The sequence below is a fragment of the Hemitrygon akajei genome, chromosome 5 (assembly GCF_048418815.1).
Source record: "Hemitrygon akajei chromosome 5, sHemAka1.3, whole genome shotgun sequence".
Lineage (NCBI taxonomy): Eukaryota > Metazoa > Chordata > Chondrichthyes > Myliobatiformes > Dasyatidae > Hemitrygon > Hemitrygon akajei.
The window spans coordinates 61,337,748-61,357,649 of record NC_133128.1 but is presented as its reverse complement, the minus strand read 5'-3'; the positions used below and the strand labels follow the sequence as shown (position 1 = coordinate 61,357,649).

Sequence of the window (19,902 nt, the reverse complement as noted above, 5' to 3'; positions counted from 1 at the left end):
TCTGAGACGGTCAGTTCTGTTAATGCTGCTGTTGAAGATGTACCACTCAGTTGATTGGTGAGGATGAGATCATATAAGTTTCTCCTTTAGCTGGTTCACCTCTTGGTTATTGTAGATTTATTTTGGCATCTGCATCCTTCATCAGATAAACCAATCTTTAATATGTTGACCTGGGGACACATGTTACCTGGGAGACCAAGTAATATCATTGTTTTTTGTATTCCTTCATGTTCACTTGAGACAACAGTTGGGTCCCTGGTTTAGCAACTCATCCAAAGGAGAATGCCTCACAGAGTGCAACACTTCTTGGATTCAACCTAATTTATTGAACTCAAGTCTTCAAGGTGGGATCAAATTCAGAATCTGCCTCAATACCAAATCCGCTACAAATGAGCCATAACTCGTATATATGCAGAGATCTAGTAGTTGCTGCCTGGTTTGACTGTCCCTGATAAACTTTACTAGGTTGGGACTGTAATGAAATTCTCGGCCCAGTTGTGTATTTATTGTGATACAGTGTGGAATAGGCCCTTCCGACTTGTTGAGCCATGCCACCTAGCAGCCCCCACTTTAACCCTAGCCTAATCATGGGACAGTTTACAATGCCCAAATAATCTGCCAACCAGTGCGTCTTTGGACCATGGAAGGAAACCGGAGTACCCAGAGGGAACCTATGTTGTCGTGGGAATATCGTCCAAACTCATTGCAGACGGTGGTGGGTATTGAGCCCATGCCGTTGGTACTGTAAAGTGTTGTGCTGACCACTATGCACGCGTGCTGCCCATAAAGGGAATAAATTTGAGGGTTAGCTGTTGACACTGATTGCTGAATAAAGATATGAGGGGAAAAAAAAGCAGGACAGATCAGAGTCAGAATCGGGTTTAATGTCGCTGACATATGTTGAGAAATCTGTTAACTTTGCGGCAGCAGCACAATGAATACACGATACCATGATAACAGAGAGAAAGAAAGCTGTGAATTTTATATATAATAATATGTATGATTATATATGATGCAAAAATAGGAAATAAAAGTTGTAGTGAGGTAGTGTTCATGGATTCAATGTCATTCAGAAATCGGATTCAGAAAGCAGAGGGGAAGAAGCTGTTCCTGAATTGTTGACTGTGTGCCTTCAGGCTTCTGTACCTCCTTCCTGATGATAGCAGTAAGAAGAGGGTTTGTACTGGGTGGTGGAGGTCCTTGATGATGGATGCCGCCTTTCTGTAGGTGACCTGGATACTCCAGAGGCTAGTGACCATGAGGGAGCTGACTGATTTTACAACCTTCTGCAGCTATTTCGTCCCTGTACAGTAGCTCCCTCCTCCATCCGAGCTGGCGATGCAGTCCGTTAAAATGCTCTCCACAGAACCTCTGTAGAAATTTGAGTCTTTGGCGATGTACCAAATCTTATTGAAGTTCTAATGAAATAGAGCTGCTGTCTTTCTGCCTTTATAGCTGCATCAATATTTTGCGTCCAGGTTAGGTCCTTGGAGATATTGACACTCAGGAACTTGAATTTGTTCATTCTCTCCACTTCTGGTTCCTCTGTGAGGATTGATGTGTGTTTCCTCATTTAACCATTTCTGAAGTCCACAGTCAGTTCTTTAGTCTTATTGACAGTAAGTGCAAAGTTGTTGCTGCAACACCACTTAACTAACTGATATATTTCACTCCTGTACACCCTCTCGTCACCAAAGGTTGTATCGTCAGCAAATTTATATATGGATGTGCCGTAGTAATTGCCTAACCCTAATTCCATTCTCCTCACCAATCATGTTTTTTACATTACGTCAGTAAGTTTATAAGAGCTCTGGCTGCCTGCTTCTGACTGGGACCACCCCGGCGATACTAATAGACTAGTTTGCCTTGTTTCAGTTGTGCACAGAGTTCCATAGTTAGGAAGGCAATCTCAGTGGAACCACACTTTAATTTTTGAGCTGTGAATAATTTATAATGATAGAATGACTAATGGCTGAATGTTTCTTTCTTGGTTTTCTGCAGCCTATTCACTGCCAGTTTCTTCTTTTGGAAGCTGAGGGAGGTGGTTGGGGCCTGCTGGCAGGCTTTGAGGTTTTCTTGCGAGTTGTTGTTCATCACTGTTTAGCCTTGCTGTATGTAACAGTACTCCATATTTCAAACCAAACAGTGTGACTGCCTGTGCCAAACCTCCCTGTCTTTGCAACTTCGTTTTGGAATGATGATAAGTTATTTTGAATAAATGTGCAAGCATTCGTCCAAAAAGAACTAAGTAGTATGTTATAAGTGAAAGCAAAGTGACTATATTTGTTTCAAATTAAATGTAAAACTGATGCGTGAATGTGAGACACAAAATTAGTATTATTTTAATTATCCCAGAATAATAAGTTTTAATTATTTGTTTTATTTTAAATAGCTTTATTTTTCTGGGATTAATTGTCTGATCAAAGGAACATAAGAAATTAGAAGTTGGGGGTAGGCCACCAGTCCCTCAAGTGTGCCCTGACAAACAAATTCCATCTGTAACTTCATTTATGACTCCGCTGTTGTTGGTTGGAGGAGGTGTACAGGAGTGAGATAAGTCAGCTGTTCGGTTGGTGCTACAACAGCAACATCACACTCAACACCAGCATGTCCAAGGAACTGGACTTCAGGAAGGGGAGGTCAGGAGGACACGTACCAGTCGTCATTGAGCAGTGGAAACGGTGAACAGCTTCAAGTTTTTGTGCATTAACGTCTTGGAGGATCTTCCTTGGGTTCAACACGTGTATATGCAATCTCTGCAAACCTTGACAGCGGCAAACAGAGATGCGGAGCAGTCTCTTTAGCAAGAGGGTGGTGAATGTGTGGAATTTGTTACCACAGGCAGCTGTGGAGGCCAGGTCATTGGGTGTATTTAAGGTAGAGTTTGATAGGTTCGTGATTAGACATGGATCAAAGTTTACAGGGGAGAAGGCTGGAGAGTGGGGCTGAGGAGGGGGAGAAAAGGATCAGCCATGATTGAATGGTGGAGCAGACTCGATGGGCCAAATGGCCTAATTCTGCTCCTATGTCTTATGGTCTCTGATTCATTAGGAGTTTTGAGGAAACTTGCTAAGAATGTCACCAAAGCCTTGTAAATTTCTGTTGATGCATGATGAAGAGCATTCTAACTGGTTGCCTGGTATGGAGGATCCAGTGCACAAGATCACAAAAGGCTACAGAGGTGACAGCTCCATCACGGACACAACCGTTCCCACCATCAAAGACATCTTCACGAGGCAGTAGCTGAAGAATGTGAATCCATCACTAAGAGCCTTCATCATCCATTACAACCATCAGGAGGAAGATTCAAGAGCCTGAAGACCTATACTCCCAAAATTTAGCAACAGCTTTTTCCCCTCCACTCTCAGATTTTTGGACCATTCATGAATCCATGAATATTTCCTAATTTTTTTTTTGCGCTACTTACTTCCTTTGTAATATATCTGCTTCTTGCAAAGTTCTGCTGCTATAAAAGGACCAATTTCACAATATGTGTCAGTGATAATAAACCTGATTCTGAAACCGTTCATGGCTGATGAACACTGGCCTCAATTCCTCATGTAGACCTGTTCCCCATAACTTTCAGTTCCTTACTAGACAAGATCTACAGGTGCTGGAAATCCGAGCAACACACAAAAATGCTGGAGGAACGCAGCAGGCCAGACAGCATCTACGGAAAAAAGTCCAGTCGAAGTTTTGGGCTGAAACTTTTTGGCTTGTTCTTTCTTTCAAAAATTTACCCAACTCCACCTGAAGTACTTCCAATGATATGGCCTTCACAGTCCTCTAGGGTAGAGAGCTCTGGAGATTCATCACCTTCTGCAAAGATGAATCTTTAGCACTGCCATTTTAAATGCTCCTTGTAGCTCCGTCCACTCTTTTGAGATTCTCCCAACAGTGAAAACGTTTTCATCTATCCTTTTGTAGATCTTGCATGTCTCAATAAGCTCACCCTCATTTTTCTTTGTGTTAATGAGAATGCTATAGGAATATATGTATAATATAGAATTCCTATAGCATTCTCATTATCATTTATATATTACCATATATTATATATGATATCAAATTTATGAATTTATTTTTATTACATAATTTTACCAATGTAAATTTGGTATTTTGAAGTGTGATCATAAGCTATCTGGGAAAGGCAAGTTATTTTTAATAATATATCTTGATGGGTTGATACAAAGTTTATTTATTAACCTAAAAAAGCAGTAGAGCTAACTTTGTGTGTAGATATTTGGATGAGACTTTAGTAAACAAAATATGCTATATTCCATGTGGAGTAGAGCTGTAAAGTGGAAGTGAGTAGAGTTGGAGAGAGGTGGGGGTGGGGAGGGAAGAGGCAACACATATGACACAGTCAGTTTTTTTAATGAATAGGCATCAAAGTACAGGTACATATGTGTACTGTATATGTCACAATATGTAACCCTGAGATTCATTTTCTTGTGGACATTTGCAGTAAAAACAAGAAACACTGTAGAATCATTGAAAGACTGCACCCAATGGAATGGACATAACCAATGTGCAAAAGACAACAAACTGTGCAAACACAAAAAGAGAAATAAGTAGTGAAGATAATAATAAATAAACAATAAATATTAAGATGAAGAGTCCTTGAAAGGGAATCCATAGGTTGTGGAATCAGTTCATTTGAGGGGTTGAGTGAAGTTATCCCTCCAGGTTCAAGAGCCTGATAGTTGAAGGGTAAGAAAGAGGAGGCTGGGTCATTTGCTAATTAAGATGTTGGGTGTAAGTATGTGAAGACTCTCGCTAAAGAAATAGGCATGGAGATGAAGGCAGCAGATAAGATAATTGTCATAGTGAGCATGGTTCATTATAGTAGGGACAAAACAGAATGATGCTGAGAGTTGAGAGTCAGAAGTGATGGTGAATTCACAGAAGAAGGTGCAGTTGAAGGGAGAAAGATGGATAGTCAGCGGCAAGTGATAGAAATTCAAGTCTGGAGACGTTTGTACTGAAGGGTAAATATAATTGTAAGTAGAATTGAGATGCTTGGGTTAAAGAAACAGATTGTTAATTTGCGCAGAAGAAAATTGGCCATGAAGCTGTGGTGAACTAGGTGTGTCTGTCTGAACAAATTACTTAAATAAAGTACTGTTCATTGTCAGTGTTACATTATTTAAAACATCTCCTAAAATTTGTTCTGTTTCCTTAAACTCGTTGTATGGTTGAAATTGTGCACCAGTGTAAAGTATAAATATGTGGTTTGTGTGTAAATATAGGGATGATCGACCATTACCTCCAGGAGCCAAGACTTGTGACTTAATTTAGTCTCAGGCTTATTGAATAGCTAGGTCTACAGATCAGATTTTGTTCCTCGTCTATTCTGACATGGCTAATCTCTATCTGGGTGCATATTGCACTTTTGTGATTGGAGATTGGAGTGAGGGATAAAATGTTAGTCAATTAAGTGAATGATCAAAGGTTGAGTGGAAAGGAAGAAAAATATTCGGGTATGGTGCCTTCTAGCCAGCTTTGATGTTACTGTACTCAGTGACACTAAAATATTACAGGAATTCTTCTTGACTTGTGGAATCACGGTTGTTAATTAAGGAATAGCGACATAGTTACCATAATTGTAATTGATTGTTAAAACAGTAATTATGGGGGAATATATTCACAAATGATCTGTATTGACTTTATTTATTTACCTGAGCATATGGTGTAGGCAGGAAAAATAGAAACTATCAGTGGATCCCTTTTTGTTGATGGCCTCCTTTCTTATTTTGCAGCATAAAACGTCGGATGTTGACCCAGTTATATTTACCATGCAAAGATGTAAAACTTCACAGTTCTGATTTCCATGCTCTCTGCATGCTACACCCTGGAGGCTCAAATAACTATATTCATTTTCTTCAGTATTTTTTTTCATATATTCCACTTCAGAGGTTGTCTGTTAACCTGCTTATAATTAGATTAGAGTTGAAGCCTTTTGCATAAATTGTTCCAAGTTACAGTTGGCTGCAAAAAGCCAAGAGGAGGGAGAAAAGACATTTTTATATTTTAAAATCGTAATTTCTAACTAAAGCAAAAGTCTAGTTTAAAGATGTTAGGATGGAAGCAGAAAGACTAAAAAGAATTTTTTAAAAAAAGAACTATTTCAGATTCAGAATCATTTATTTATCATATGTACATCGAAACGTACGGTGAAATGCTTTGATTGCATTTAACAGCCACAACCTAAGGATGTACTGAGGGCAGTTTGCAAGTGTTGCCACCTATTACCACGCCAACATAGCATACCCTCAGAACTCCGCAGAACGCAACAAGCAACAAAACAGCAACAGCAAAACAAACCCCTCTCCTCCTTCCCAGCTGTCCATACACCCATATTGTGTGAACTCGCGGACAACACATCTTTAACTTACGATGTGTAGACTCTGGGTTATGGCCATTGGGCTTTGACTTGAGACCATGAGATATAGGAGCAAAATTAGGCTATTTGACTCATTGAGCCATTTGATTTCCGGACTACTGATCGACTTTTGGGCTTTTGATACTTGGTACCGACTCCAGGACAAACTGATGATAGAACCCCAAACCCCAGTTCTTGCCAACTAGAGAGACTTGAGCATCACTGGTCCTTGTCTCTTCTGATTCCAGGACCCACCTACTTGGGAAGACTAACTGACTTGGTGGGCCACGAGTCCATGATTTAAAAGTTTGGAGTTACGAAAGCATGAGTTTATTCTCTATGAATATGCAGTACTATGGAAGCTGGCCATTAGTATTTACATTTTTAAATTGTAGCATTTTAACTGGTGTTTGTTTTATGAGGATTGGATTAAAATTACAGCATTTGTTTCTCATATTTTGCTGGATGTCCCTGAGTACTAAGATTTAACCTGCTGAATACTATGATGTTGTCGGACAACATTGCAATCAATTTTTATTTTTATTTTTCAAGATACAGTGCGAAGCCAGCCCTTCCGGCTCAATGAGCTATACCTCCTGGCATAATCACAGGACAATTTACAATGACCAGTTAACCTTTGGACTGTGGGAGGAAACCAGAGCACCCGGAGGAAACCCACTGTTGAAATCAGTGCCTTCGATCTGTGGCTTTAGCCCGCAGCTTCTCATGAACTACTAACGATTGAAATGATGGCTTCAAGCCCTTTGTATTGATGCTTGTCAGAACACCTTTGGTATAACAGTCTAGTGATGAGTGTACAAAATACAGTCTTGTTTCCAGTTGGAACTTAATGAAGATGGTGTTGAATTTTTTATTGGAATTCATAGCATCTATTAATGACTGCTCTGATCAATTGTACAGTAATTATTAGCTAACATGTTAAAGCTCTTAATTAGAAAAGCCTTGAAGATATCATTGATTTTTTTAAACATTGTTTTGACTGTCAAGGTGACATTTTAGGGTGAATTTTTGCTCTCTATGATGAACATTATTAGAGCCTTACTTCTAAGTATGAATGTAGTTGCTGCTGGCAACAATCATTTATTGCTATATCTACAATTGCTTTTAAGAGAATTGTAAAGAGAAATTGTTACTGTTTTGGCTGCCATTCATCCCCTACAATGATAATTGATTTGGAATTTTATTACGTAGATCTAGCATTGATGAAGTGAATGGTGTTATGTTTCCAAGTCAGTGGTATGTGAGTTGAAGGGAAATTTGCAGGTGGTGACTTTCGTATGAGTTAGCCTTGCAAGTGTCATTACCAATATTTATGCAGTCAACTCTTAATGCAAACAGTTATAATCACTTTTTCCTGCTCTGTCCTTTTAACCTTTCTTTTCCCGCTGCATGTCCCTTCTTTCCTGGGGAATCCCTTGGGGTTGTGGTGACTTATTTCTCACTCCAGCTCTGATCTGTTGTACAGACTTAATACTTACATGGAAGCAGACAAATGCAGATACACACACACTCCCGCAGACACCCTGTAGGCACGCACTCTAGAATTGCATACATGTGCACAGAGATTCTCTGCCCACACATTCATGCACAAGCACAGAAGCTTATTATATTTTGAGTCAAAAATTATTACCTTTTACTGTAATGCTTCAAGTGAATTGCACATCTATGCAATAAAGTCATGGAAAATTCCAGAAATTCTGGAGAACCAAGGATCTAGTGCAAACGAGGTAGTAAAAGGTGCTGATATTATTGAGGGACTAAAATCAACTAGAGAAGTTCATTTGCTGAACACTGAAATCCCAATGTCCCAGAGTGATTATGGGTGTAATTAATGCTCTGATTCAATTATTCTCTACTGATTCTGCTGATTGGAGAAGAGCGAGTGTGATCCTCACTACTTGAAATAATGGAGAGAGATGCAGGGAACTACTTAGCTTGGTGTTGGTAGTTGTTAAAATTCAGCAATCTTTAATAAAGAAATTAATATCAAGACATGGTGAATAACTTCCTCCTCAGCCCCATCCTATTGACATTAAAAGGAAATACATTAGCATGGTGAGAGAAAGAAAGCCATGTTTCAGGCAGACCAAGATGATAATCTTGCAGCAGGAGTCCCAGGAACAATGGTACAGAGCACAACACGTTTTCATGAATGTAGCTGCATTGCTGATCTGGTGAGTTGAGTAACTGTTTGCAAGAGTTTTATATTTGGTTATGTCATGGTCATTAAGAAAAAGATAATTCTGAATCATTACATTAGTATCTACACAAGGTCCGTTATTACTGCTGAAATGAATTGCTGTGTAATTGGATAACAGCTTGACCTGCAATTTTGAGAGCCTTCGCATTAGAAGAAGCAGTTCTTGATTTTAGTGGCTTGATAACTGTGGCTAAATTGGGCACAAAACAAATATAAGTGTTAACCCTGCCAATAAGACTGGACGTTTCTCACTAATGCCCTCTGCTTGAAACATTGTAATATACGGTAAATAACATGCATGACCATATCCAGTACATCATATTGCAGATTCCATTGTAATAGCAATGCTGTCTTATATATTTTTGAGGACATACTTTATTATGTTTTGTTGGATGTTTTTGTGGAGATCCATGGTAAATGAGGATGTTGAGTGAAGTGACTTTGTTACCTGCATATACAGCACACTATGCTGTTTATTGCACAGTGACCATGATGGGAAATATTTCATTCATTTAGAATTAAAGTAGTTCCAATTTGATCTGACTGTTGATCCCTCTACATTTGGTTTAAGTCCAGTTGTTGGAGACTTCACAGATTTGGCAGCCATCTGCAGATTAGTTTTAGTGTTGTGAAGCCCCAAGTTAACAAGTAGAAAATGCTGAAGATACTCAGTAGAACAAGCAGCATCTCTGGAGAGAGAAGCAGAGTTGATACTTAAGTTACATTGATTCTCTCAATATGGAAAAATCTACACTCGGTGACCACTTTAATGGGTGCACCTCCTGCACTTTGTTAATGCAGATACTGCATCAGCCAATCACGTGGCAGCAAGTCGGAGCATAAAAGCATGCAGACATGGTCAAGAGGTTCAGCTGTTGTTCTGACCAAACATTACAATGGGGAAGAAATGCGATCTAAGTAACTTGATCGTGGAATGAATGTTACAACAGTGGTGAGCATCTCTGAACTAACAGCAATAGTCCTCTGAAATTTGTGGGCTACAGCAGCAGAAGTCCATAAACGTACACTCATAGAGACTTTTTATTAGGTACAGAAGGGCCTAATAAAGTGGCCACTGAGTGTATTGATCTTTATCCTGAATATTTGCAGTGACTGAGCACCCAGATCCTTTTTGAAATGTGGAACAATTTATTCTCTCCTGGATGGTTGACTCCTTATTTTGTGACTGCAATATCTGGTTTTTGATACTGCAACCAAGAGAAATATTAACTCCATATCTGCCTTATACATTTCAGGGATATCACTTTGTGTTCTGAACTTTATGATCCATGTCTAGTCTGTTAAATCTTATCTTGCAATCTCTAGAACTGGTGACCCTTTACTGAATTACCCCCTATCAGAAATACATTCTCCTTTAGATAGGCAGACCAGACCTGTACAGTACATTCCAGGACTCTAAATAACTGGCGAACAAGTATCTACTTTCATACTCAAACCTTTTTGTAGTAAAGGACAATGGTTGCCTTCCTAATAGCTTGCAAAATCCACACATTAATTTCTGGTGTTATACATACGAAGATCCTTTTACATGGATTTATCATGTCTTTCATGTAGATATTGTAATATCAGACACAGGACTAGATCGAGTTTACCTATTTCACCCACACTAAAGGTCTAAATTTGGCTTGAGCCATTGTAGAATTGTGCTGTTAATAGATGTATTAGTGTACAGAATACACATGAAGCAATGAAGTAAATCATATTCATACATTTTGAATTCACCCTTGCTTTTTCATAAAACTACCTCCCATGAAGGTTCATTTTCTGATAGTTATTGGTGAAATATTGTATGAACACTTCACTATTTATTCCAGTAAAAGTCATTCTGTTAATAGAAGTAATAGTCCATAGGAATTATTCAGTTGAAAAATGTAAGTCGTGCCATTAAGTGGCCACATCCAATGTCTAAATGATAAGCTATGTCTTGGTTGTGTGTTGGAAATAAAACTACGTCACTGTTAGATTTTCTTAATTAAGCTATAAATCCTGCAGTGGTCTTGCATTTACAACACTACTTGTGGTCAAACAATCAACTTGTTGAGAGAAGTAGCTTGTGATTTTGTAAGGATGTTGAGCCTATAAGGAAATTCTGAAGTGAGTGCATTAAACTTTTGAGTTATTCCTGTTCACACTGTCCCTGGCTATCTGGGCAAAATATGAGTGACACTGAGAGTTTGGCAATCAAAGATGTGATAGCTCTTGAAGTTTATCTCAATGGCCCTTGTGATGCTTTCAAAGAAGATTGGGATGCTTCGAGTTGATGTGTACTGCTGTAGCTCTCGTGGCATACTTGGAAGTGATTATTCTCTTTCTAGCTCAATCCACGTCTTGGTGCACTTCAATTAGGTCTTGTGGTGCTGTTCTTTGAGCCTTCGTACATCAGCTGTATTAACCTATAGTATGGCAGTGGTTAAGTTCCCATACTAGATATTTGGTTAAAATCCCATTGCAGCAACTGTGGACTTTAAATCCAGTTCCTGATTTGTAACTTTGATTTGAAAAAAAAATCTGAATAAGGTTTGTTATTACTGACATTTTGTGAAATGTGTTGTTTAACAACAGCAGTACAGTGCAAAACATAACAATTAAAGTTACCAAAATAAATAAAGCAAAAGAGGATTAACAAGGTGTTCATGACCATTCAGAAATCTGATGATGGAGGGGTAGAAACTGTTCCTAAAATGTTGAGAGTCGGTTTTCAGGCTCCTGTGCTTCCTCCCTGATGGCAGTATTGCAACGAGAGCATGTTCTGGATAATGGAGGCACTACCTTTTAGAGATATTCTCAATGTCGTGGAGGGCTGTGCCCATGATAGAGCTGGCTGAATCTACAACTCTGATCCTGTGCATTGGAAGCTCCATACCAGGCTATGAAGCAACCAGTCAGAGTGCTCTTCACTGTACATCTGCAGAGATGTGCAGTCTTTGGTGACATACAGGCTTATGAAAACTGTTGGATTGTCAATAAAAACACATCTTGATTCATCAATATCCTCCAGGGCTTACGTATGACTTCAGATCTACTCCATGTATAAATGCTCTCTGAAGTAGCCTAGCAAGCCTCTTGAAATGAGGAAAGTAGCTTATTATCAACCAGGCACTGAATTCAGATTATGTGAAGTTGATCTTAGTGCAGTTGGCATTGCCAAGTCCTGCTCATAAACATCCGTGGCCTATTGTTCCATTGACTAGGTAAACATACAATGTGGCAGATTCCTCCATTATGATCACTGACAGTGTCATCAGAAGCAGTGAATATAGAAATGGTACAGAGCCTACTCTAGGTAAGGTCTTCGGTGTGTACCGCCAGGAATAGCTTGGTATCATCATTACAGACTGAGTGGGCCAAGTTGTGAAGGACTTTGCTGCCAAAATGGGTCAGAAACAGTATGTGAATGAACCAGCATTAGGGGTAAATATGTTTGACTTTGCCATAGTTAATCTGCCTGAGGCAATTGTATCTGTGCATCATGGTTCAATGAAGAATGCAGAAGGCCATGGGGAAATCAGACTGGTGAAGATTCAGTAGAGGACAACTTGAACAATAAAGACAACATGCAGTGGACTGAGTTAAGTGATCATGCAATTAACCATCAAAGCTTGGCAATCCTCTCACAGCTAATCATATGATGCAGCTCCAAGAACATTCTGATCCTCTTGCAGGCTGGCCCTTCCTATTACTGAGTGCTTAAGAAAAGGCTATTCACAGCCATGTTCAGACAGAAGTGCTGAATTGATGATCTGGTTTGTCTTCATCCTGAGATCTCTATCATCGTAGAAGCCAGTTTCCAGCCAATAAGCTTCATTCCGTGTGACATTAAACTGGGAACAATGTACACGGTAGAGGCTCGAGGACCATCTTGCATCCCAGCTGCTGCTCTGAAGAACTGTGCTCAAGCAGCCTGCTGCACATATAGCCAATCTCTCCCAATATGTTTGTAATATTTACATTTGCGTAATGTGGAAAATTATCCCCTTGCGTGCAGTTCACATGAAACAGGACAAATCCATGCAGGTTATTGCTGCTCAATCGTCAGCAAAGTGATGGACATTGCCAATGTCTGTGCTGTACAACATCACTTTTATTCACCAATAGCTCATTTACCATTGCTGAGTTTGGGTTTTGTCAGAACCACTGGATTTTAACACTGCCTTGGTCCGAGCAGAAATCCAGAGGTGAGCTGAGACTGGTTGTCTTTGACATTAAGACAGCATTTGACCAACTGTGGTATCAAGGTGTCCGGCGAAACTGAAGCCAATGGACACCAAAGGGAAAGAACTTCAGTGTGTTGTCATATCTTGTATGAAGGGCGGTGATGTTTGTAGTCAATCATCTAAGTCCCAGGACATCAATGCAGGAGCTTTCCAGAGCAGACCCAACCACTTTCAGCTTCCTTCTAATGGTAAAGTCAATGTAGGAATGTTCATTGATAATTGCACTGTCTAATTTAATTCACAACCTTTCAGCAAATGAATCAACCCTTCCCAGCATGCAGTAAGACTTGGACAATATTCAGTCCTGGGCTGATGCATGGCAAGTACCAGTTAGGCCACACAATTATCATAAGACCATAAGACAAAGGAGCAGAAGTTGGCCATTCAGCCCATCGAGTCTGCTCCGCCATTTTATCATGAGCTGATCCATTCTCCCATTTAGTCCCACTCCCCCTATGCCTTCTCACCATAACCTTTGATACCCTGGCTACTCAGATACCTATCAATCTCTGCCCTAAATACACCCAATGACTTGACCTCCACTGCTGCCCGTGGCAACAAATTCCACAGATTCACCACCCTCTGGCTAAAAAAGTTTCTTCGCATCTCTGTTCTGAATGGTCGCCCTTTAATCCTTAAGTCATGCCCTCTCGTACTAGACTCCCCCACCATGGGAAACAACTTTGCCACATCCACTCTGCCCATGCCTTTCAACATTGGAAATGTTTCTATGAGGTCCCCTCCCTCATTCTTCTAAACTCCAAGGAGTACAGTCCAAGAGCAGTCAAACGTCCCTCATGTGTTAATCCTCTCATTCCCAGAATCATTCTAGTGAATCTTCTCTGAACCCTCTCCAACATCAGCACATCCTTTCTTAAATAAGGAGCCCAAAACTGCACACGGTACTCCGTGAGGCCTTACCAGTGCCTTATAGAGTCTCAACATCACATCCCTGGTCCTATACTCTATTCCTCTAGAAATGAATGCCAACATTGCGTTCACTTTCTCCGCCACCGACTCAACCTGGAGGTTAACCTTAAGGGTATCCTGCACGAGAACTCCCAAGTCCTGTTGCATCTCAGAACTTTGAATTCTCTCCCCATTTAAATAATAGTCTGGCTGTTTATTTCTTCTACCAAAGTGCATGACCATACATTTTCCAACATTGTATTTCATTTGCCACTTCTTTGCCCATTCTCCCAATCTATTCAAGTCTCTCTGCAGACTCTCTGTTTCCTCAGCACTACCGGCCCCTCCACGTATCTTTGTATCATCAGCAAACTTAGCCACAAAGTCATCTGTTGCATAATCCAAATCGTTGATATACAACTGTGGTGAACTACATATACCTGTCTGGACACGCCCCCCCTGCTGACTGCTCCTGCGGCTCCTCCCACAGATCCCTGTATAAAGGCGATTGAGGTCTGAGCCTGGCCTCTCTGTCTCCAGGATGTAGTATGGTGGTCAACCACTGCTCGTTCCTTCTTCCAGTCAATAAAAGCCGATATCTCGCCTTTACGTCTCAGAGTGAGTTATTGATGGTGCATCAACAACATAAAAAGAAGCGGCCCCAACACGGACCCCTGTGGAACACCACTGGTAACCAGCAGCCAACCAGAATGGGATCCCTTTATTCCCACTCTCTGTTTCCTGCCAATCAGCCAATGCTCTATCCACGTATGTAACCTTCCTGTAATTCCATGGGCTCTTATCTTGTTTAGCAGCCTCATGTTCGGCACCTTGTCAAAGGCCTTCTGAAAATCCAGATGCCCATCCACTGCATTTCCCTTGTCTAGCCAGGTGGTGATGATCTTCTCTCAGAGGTAATCTAGCCACTTATCCTTAACATTTAGTAGGGAGAAACTGAGCAATGTTAAATACACTGAATATTAAGGATAAGTGGCTAGATTACCTCTGAGAGCATGTGCTGTAATGAGAGGCTGAACAAACTTTTTTTTTCTCTGGAGCAGTGGAGGCTGAGAAGAGACCTGATAGAGGTTTATAAGATTGAGAGGTATAGATAGAGTAGACAGACAGTACCTTTTTTACCAGGTTTGAAATGTCTAATACATTTAAGGTGAGAGGGGTAATTTTATAGGAGACAATCTACCTACAGATCTTTCACTTCTCCCTGACACTCTGGAATTTCTGGCATGCTGCTAATGTTTTCCACAGTGAAGACTGACACAAAATACTTACTATATTCATCCGCCATTTCTTTGTCCCCCATTACTATGTCTCCAGCGTCATTTTCCAGCGGTCCAATATGCACTCTTGTCTCCCCTTTACTCCTTATAGATCTAAAAAAAACCTTTTTCCTCTTTTATATTATTAGCTAGCTTAATTTCATATTTCATCTTTTCTCTCTTTATGGCTTTATATAGTTGCCTTCTGTTTTTTAAAAGATTTCCAATCCTCTACCTTCCTTCTAATTTTTACTGTATTGTATACCCTTTCTTTTGCATTTACGCAGTCCTTATTATAAAATGCCTTTCTTTTTGCTTCCCTTGTCAGCCACCGTTGCCTTATCCTCTGTTTTGAATACTTCATCTTTGGGATGTTTCTTTCCTGTAACTTTCGAATATCCTGCAGAAAATCTGGCCATTGCTTTTCTGCTGTCATCCCTGTCAGTGTCCACTTCAAATCAACTTTGGCCTGTTCCTTTGTCATGCCACTGGGATACTGATACATCCAGTTTCAGCTTCTCCTTCTCAAACAGCAGGGTGAATTCTATCATATTATGATCACTGCTTCCTAATCAAATCTCACCCAATCCGGAATTTTCATTCCCATAGTAGGCTTAACCATAAGCTGCTTGAAAAAGCCATCTCGTAGGCTTTCTACAAGTCTCCTCTCCTGAGATCAACCAGATTTTCCCAATCTACCTGCATCTTGAAATCCACATGGTTATCGCACATTGCCCCTTTTTACATGTCTTTCCCATCTCCTGTTATAATTTGTAGCCCCCATCCTGGCTACTGTTTGGGGGCCTGTATAATTCTCATCAAAGCCTTTTTACCCATGCATTTCCTTTACCCACAAGTATTCTACAGCTTCCAATCCTGTGTTGTCTCTTTCTAAGCATTTGATTTCATTTTTTTTTTACCAAAAGAAGCACCCCACTCCCTCTGCCTAATTGCCTCCCTTTTTGATACAATGTGTACTCTTGGATGTTAGCTCCCAACTATAATCTTCTTTCAGGCACGACTCAATGGTGCCCCAACAACATACCTATCAATCTCTAACTGATTGTTAAGATCATCTACCTTATTCCATATACTGCATGCATTCAAATATAACAGCTTCAGTCTTGTATTCATCACCCTTTTTGATTTTGCCCCTATGTTATACTTGAACTCATCTCACTCACTACAGTTTTGTCCTGTCATCTACTTGTCCTTCCTCACAGTCTCACTACACGTTGCATTTGCTTGTTTATGAGCTGCCCATCCTCAGCCCTATCCCAAACACCTGCCAAATTAGTTTAAACCCTCCCCAACAACTATAGCAAACCTGTCCGCAAAGTCATTGGTCCCTCTCGGTTTCAGGTGTAACTCATCCTTTTTGTACTAGTCATACCTTCCCCAGAATAGATCCCAGTGATCCAGATATCTGAAACCCTGCCCCTTGCCCCAATTCTTCAGCCACAAATTCATCCTTTTCTTGCCCTCACTGATGTGTGGCAGAGGCAGCAATCCAGGGGTTACTACCCTGGAGATCCTGCTTTTCAGCTTTTTGCCCACTGCCCTATATTCTTTCAGCAAGACCTCCTCCCTTTTTCTGCCTCTGTCATTGGTACCAATGTGTACACCAAATTCCGGCTGCTTAGAATGCTGTTTGCTTGATCTGAGTCATCGTGATCCTGGCATCTGAGAAGCAACATATCACCTGGATGTCTTTTTCATGTCCACAGAATCTGCTTTCTGCTCCTTCTAATTATGGAATCTTTAACTACTGCATTCCTCTTTTCCCTCCTTCCCTTCTGAGCCTCAGAGCTAGACTGTGCCAGAGACCTGGTTGTTGCGGCTTCCTCTTGATATGTTGTCCTCCCAATAGTATCCAAAAGGGTATATTTATTATTGAGGGTAATGGTCACAGGGGTACTCTGGACTTGCTGTCTATTACCTTTCCCTCTCCTGACAGTCACCCAGGGACCTCCCTCTTGCAATCTAGGGGTGATTACTTGTCTGTAGCTCCTAACTATCATCTCCTCATTCTCCCATAAGAGCCAAAGGTCATCAAGCTGCAGCTCCAGTTCCTTAACGTAGTCTCTAATGAACTGCAGCTTGATGTACCATGTGCCAATGTAGTTATCAGGAAGATTGGAGATTCCCAAATTTTCCACATCCCACAAGCACCATGCCACTACCTCCGTATCCATACTCAGCACTCTAGCTATGTACTAGAAAACCCACTTTCTCACTTACTGTGAACCTTCGCTTGTGCCTGCCCAAACTTATTCTCGCCTAAGCCTGTTGAGCCAAGTCGGACCACTCCAACAATGGCCGCTCTGCTGACACCTCCTTTCTTTTTATTGACCCCACACCAAATGCTGCGAATCAAAATAATGCTAATAAGCACCCGGGCTCTTTTTAAACCTTGGGCTGCATCACCAACGAACAACCTCCTGCGCTGTTTGTCGTGCGGCCAGAAAAAATCTGTGCCTTTACCAATATTGTTCTCCTAGAGTAGGGAGATGCAATCGGACAATTACACCCTTTTTTTCTACCCACATATATACCAAGCTCTTAGCTTTTCTTTTTCTCCAAAGCCTATTGACTATTCATTTATCACTAAATGCTTTATATAAGGTATGCCTTTGAGAAGACTGTTTTGTTTTCTTGTAACTGAAGTTATCCAATTACTTGCTGGTTACCACTATACAATCAGTGCTTTTCCAAGTCAACAGATTGGTAGGTGTATCAAAGATCTATTAACCTATTCAAAATAAAATGCTTTCCATGGAAGAATTCACCAAAATTTCAGGATGTATGTTATATACATTTCTCTGATATTAAATTTGACCTTTGAACCTTTGAAAATTTCATTTCCTGAGTTTGAAAAATTTTTGGAAACATTTGACAAACTTTCCAAATATATTCTAAAGATTATTGATAAAGCCATAGAATCAAAAATTTGTGTTGCTTTAAGGTTACTTCCATAATGGACTAACCTTACTTTTGCATATTCTGTTTGGAGATTATTATCTTGTTTAGACTGTTATGGTGATACTAAGATAGTAATTTCTTGTTGTTCTCCTTTGTTTTAATAACAGTTGTATGTATTTTCACTACAATCTTTATTTGCCCTTTTTCTGTGGTGTGGTATTGTGGAGGATAGGTCTTGATGCAGCTTTATTCAATCATATGACTTCAGAGGTTGGAGCGATGATTTCTGACTGGTAATAATATTGCACACCCAGCAAAAAGATTATCTGAAGCAATCTTATTGTAGTGCATATTTTGTAGGATATCAGTGTATAGTGTGCAAATGATTTTAATCACCCCTCTCTTTGAAAGATAATACTGATTTTCAAATGAACACTTGTAAACCTACAGTAAACCTGGAATTTGCACCCAAGCTCAAATGTATCTTTAATGTTATTAGTGATCTGCACAGAACTGTGTGCATGGTTTATTTCTATAATTGAGTCTGTTGGGAAAAGAGTGCCGAACAAGAAGGGTTGGTCCAAGTGATAGGTCTTGATTCAAAAAGTCAGCTGTTCACATTTCCCTTCATAGATACAACCTGATCTGCTAGGATGATAACAAGTAGTGTAATCTAATAAAAAATATATTCCTTGCACAACTGGTTAGCATTCTTAGTAAAAATAACACTACTGTATTTTGTCTTTGCTTCATAATCCAGCCAAAGACATAATGCCGTTTTCTGAGGTAAGACTACTATTTAATGAAGAAACTGAACTTGTTCTGGTTGTAAGGAATGTCCACAAACAAGATTGAAAATTGGCATTAGGTCAAAGGAATATGTAAGAAGAAAAATTGCAAGTTATATCATATAAATTTGATCTTTCTGCCACTAACAAGTAATGGATGATATGTATAACTTTGCTTCTCTCGGGAGAATTGAATGGAGTCAAAGATGTAAATGATATTAATATTTTTGTATATTCCTCTGTAACCCAATTAAAAATTCATTTCCGATTAATAGATCAGCCTCCATTTTCTAGTAATTTCAGTGAGTAATCTTATTTTGCTCTGGTATCAGAGAGTCCAATCTTGACAATGAGTTGGCAGTCTAAAGGTAATAAGGATTGTTGCAAAAAATGCTGATACTAAAAAAAAGAGAAAAATTGTGTTTCCATTCCCCAGCATTGACAATTCATCATCATGTTTCATTTATCTTTCCTTTATTTAACTTATGCAGAACTTTGAGGTAAATTCACTTTTATTATTGTTTTGCTGAATTGAAATTTCTGATTTATTAATGATTTAATATTTTCTGCAGAGTAATTGAAGAATAATTGATTTAAGCCAAGACTTAAATTGAAATTTGGCTCTAAATGCTTTATTAATTGTAGGTATATTTTATTAATATATCTATGTAAGATTGATAGCAAGTTGTATTGACTTAGGTGAGTGTGGTTCCTTTTAAGGATCAATGAGGTCGTCAAAGCTGGTATAAAGCTATAAAGGTTGTATATGAAAGGGAGTTAGAAGAGTTTCAATGCATATGAAAATCTCCATCATCAGACTCCATAAGATTCTGTGCAAACAGGCACAGTCAGTTCAAAACTGAATTAGTTTTATGCATAATTCCTGAGGATTCTAATATTAAAAACAGGAAACTTACTGATGAAGATAATACTTAAAACTCTGTATAACAGTGGTAACTCCGCTACCACAAAGCAGGACAAATCTATTCTGCCCAGTTATTGTCTGTCAATCTAAATCATCAGCAAATGATTGAAAGTGTCCTTGATAAGGAAACTCACCCGTCATTGATTCTTAGTTTGGGTTCTGCTAGGCTCAACCACATTACAGTTCTGATTCCAGACTGGGCACAAGGAGCTGACTTCCATTGGTTATGTAAATATGGCTAGC

General features: G+C 39.7%; 1 protein-coding gene across 2 annotated transcripts in view; it reads left to right on the top strand.

Annotated features, from left to right (window-relative positions):
• Positions 1–19,902, top strand: part of igsf11 (immunoglobulin superfamily member 11) — a 218,875-nt gene that overhangs the window by 87,698 nt on the left and 111,275 nt on the right. Inside the window, exon 1 of one of the 2 annotated variants that reach the window (XM_073045609.1) lies at positions 8,497–8,577. The exons of the other annotated variant lie outside the window; for it this stretch is intronic. Within the exon in view, the coding sequence (XP_072901710.1) occupies positions 8,527–8,577 (51 nt within the window). The 5' untranslated portion in view covers positions 8,497–8,526. Of the gene's footprint in view, positions 1–8,496; positions 8,578–19,902 lie in introns of those variants that run through there. 2 annotated transcript variants of the gene reach the window in all.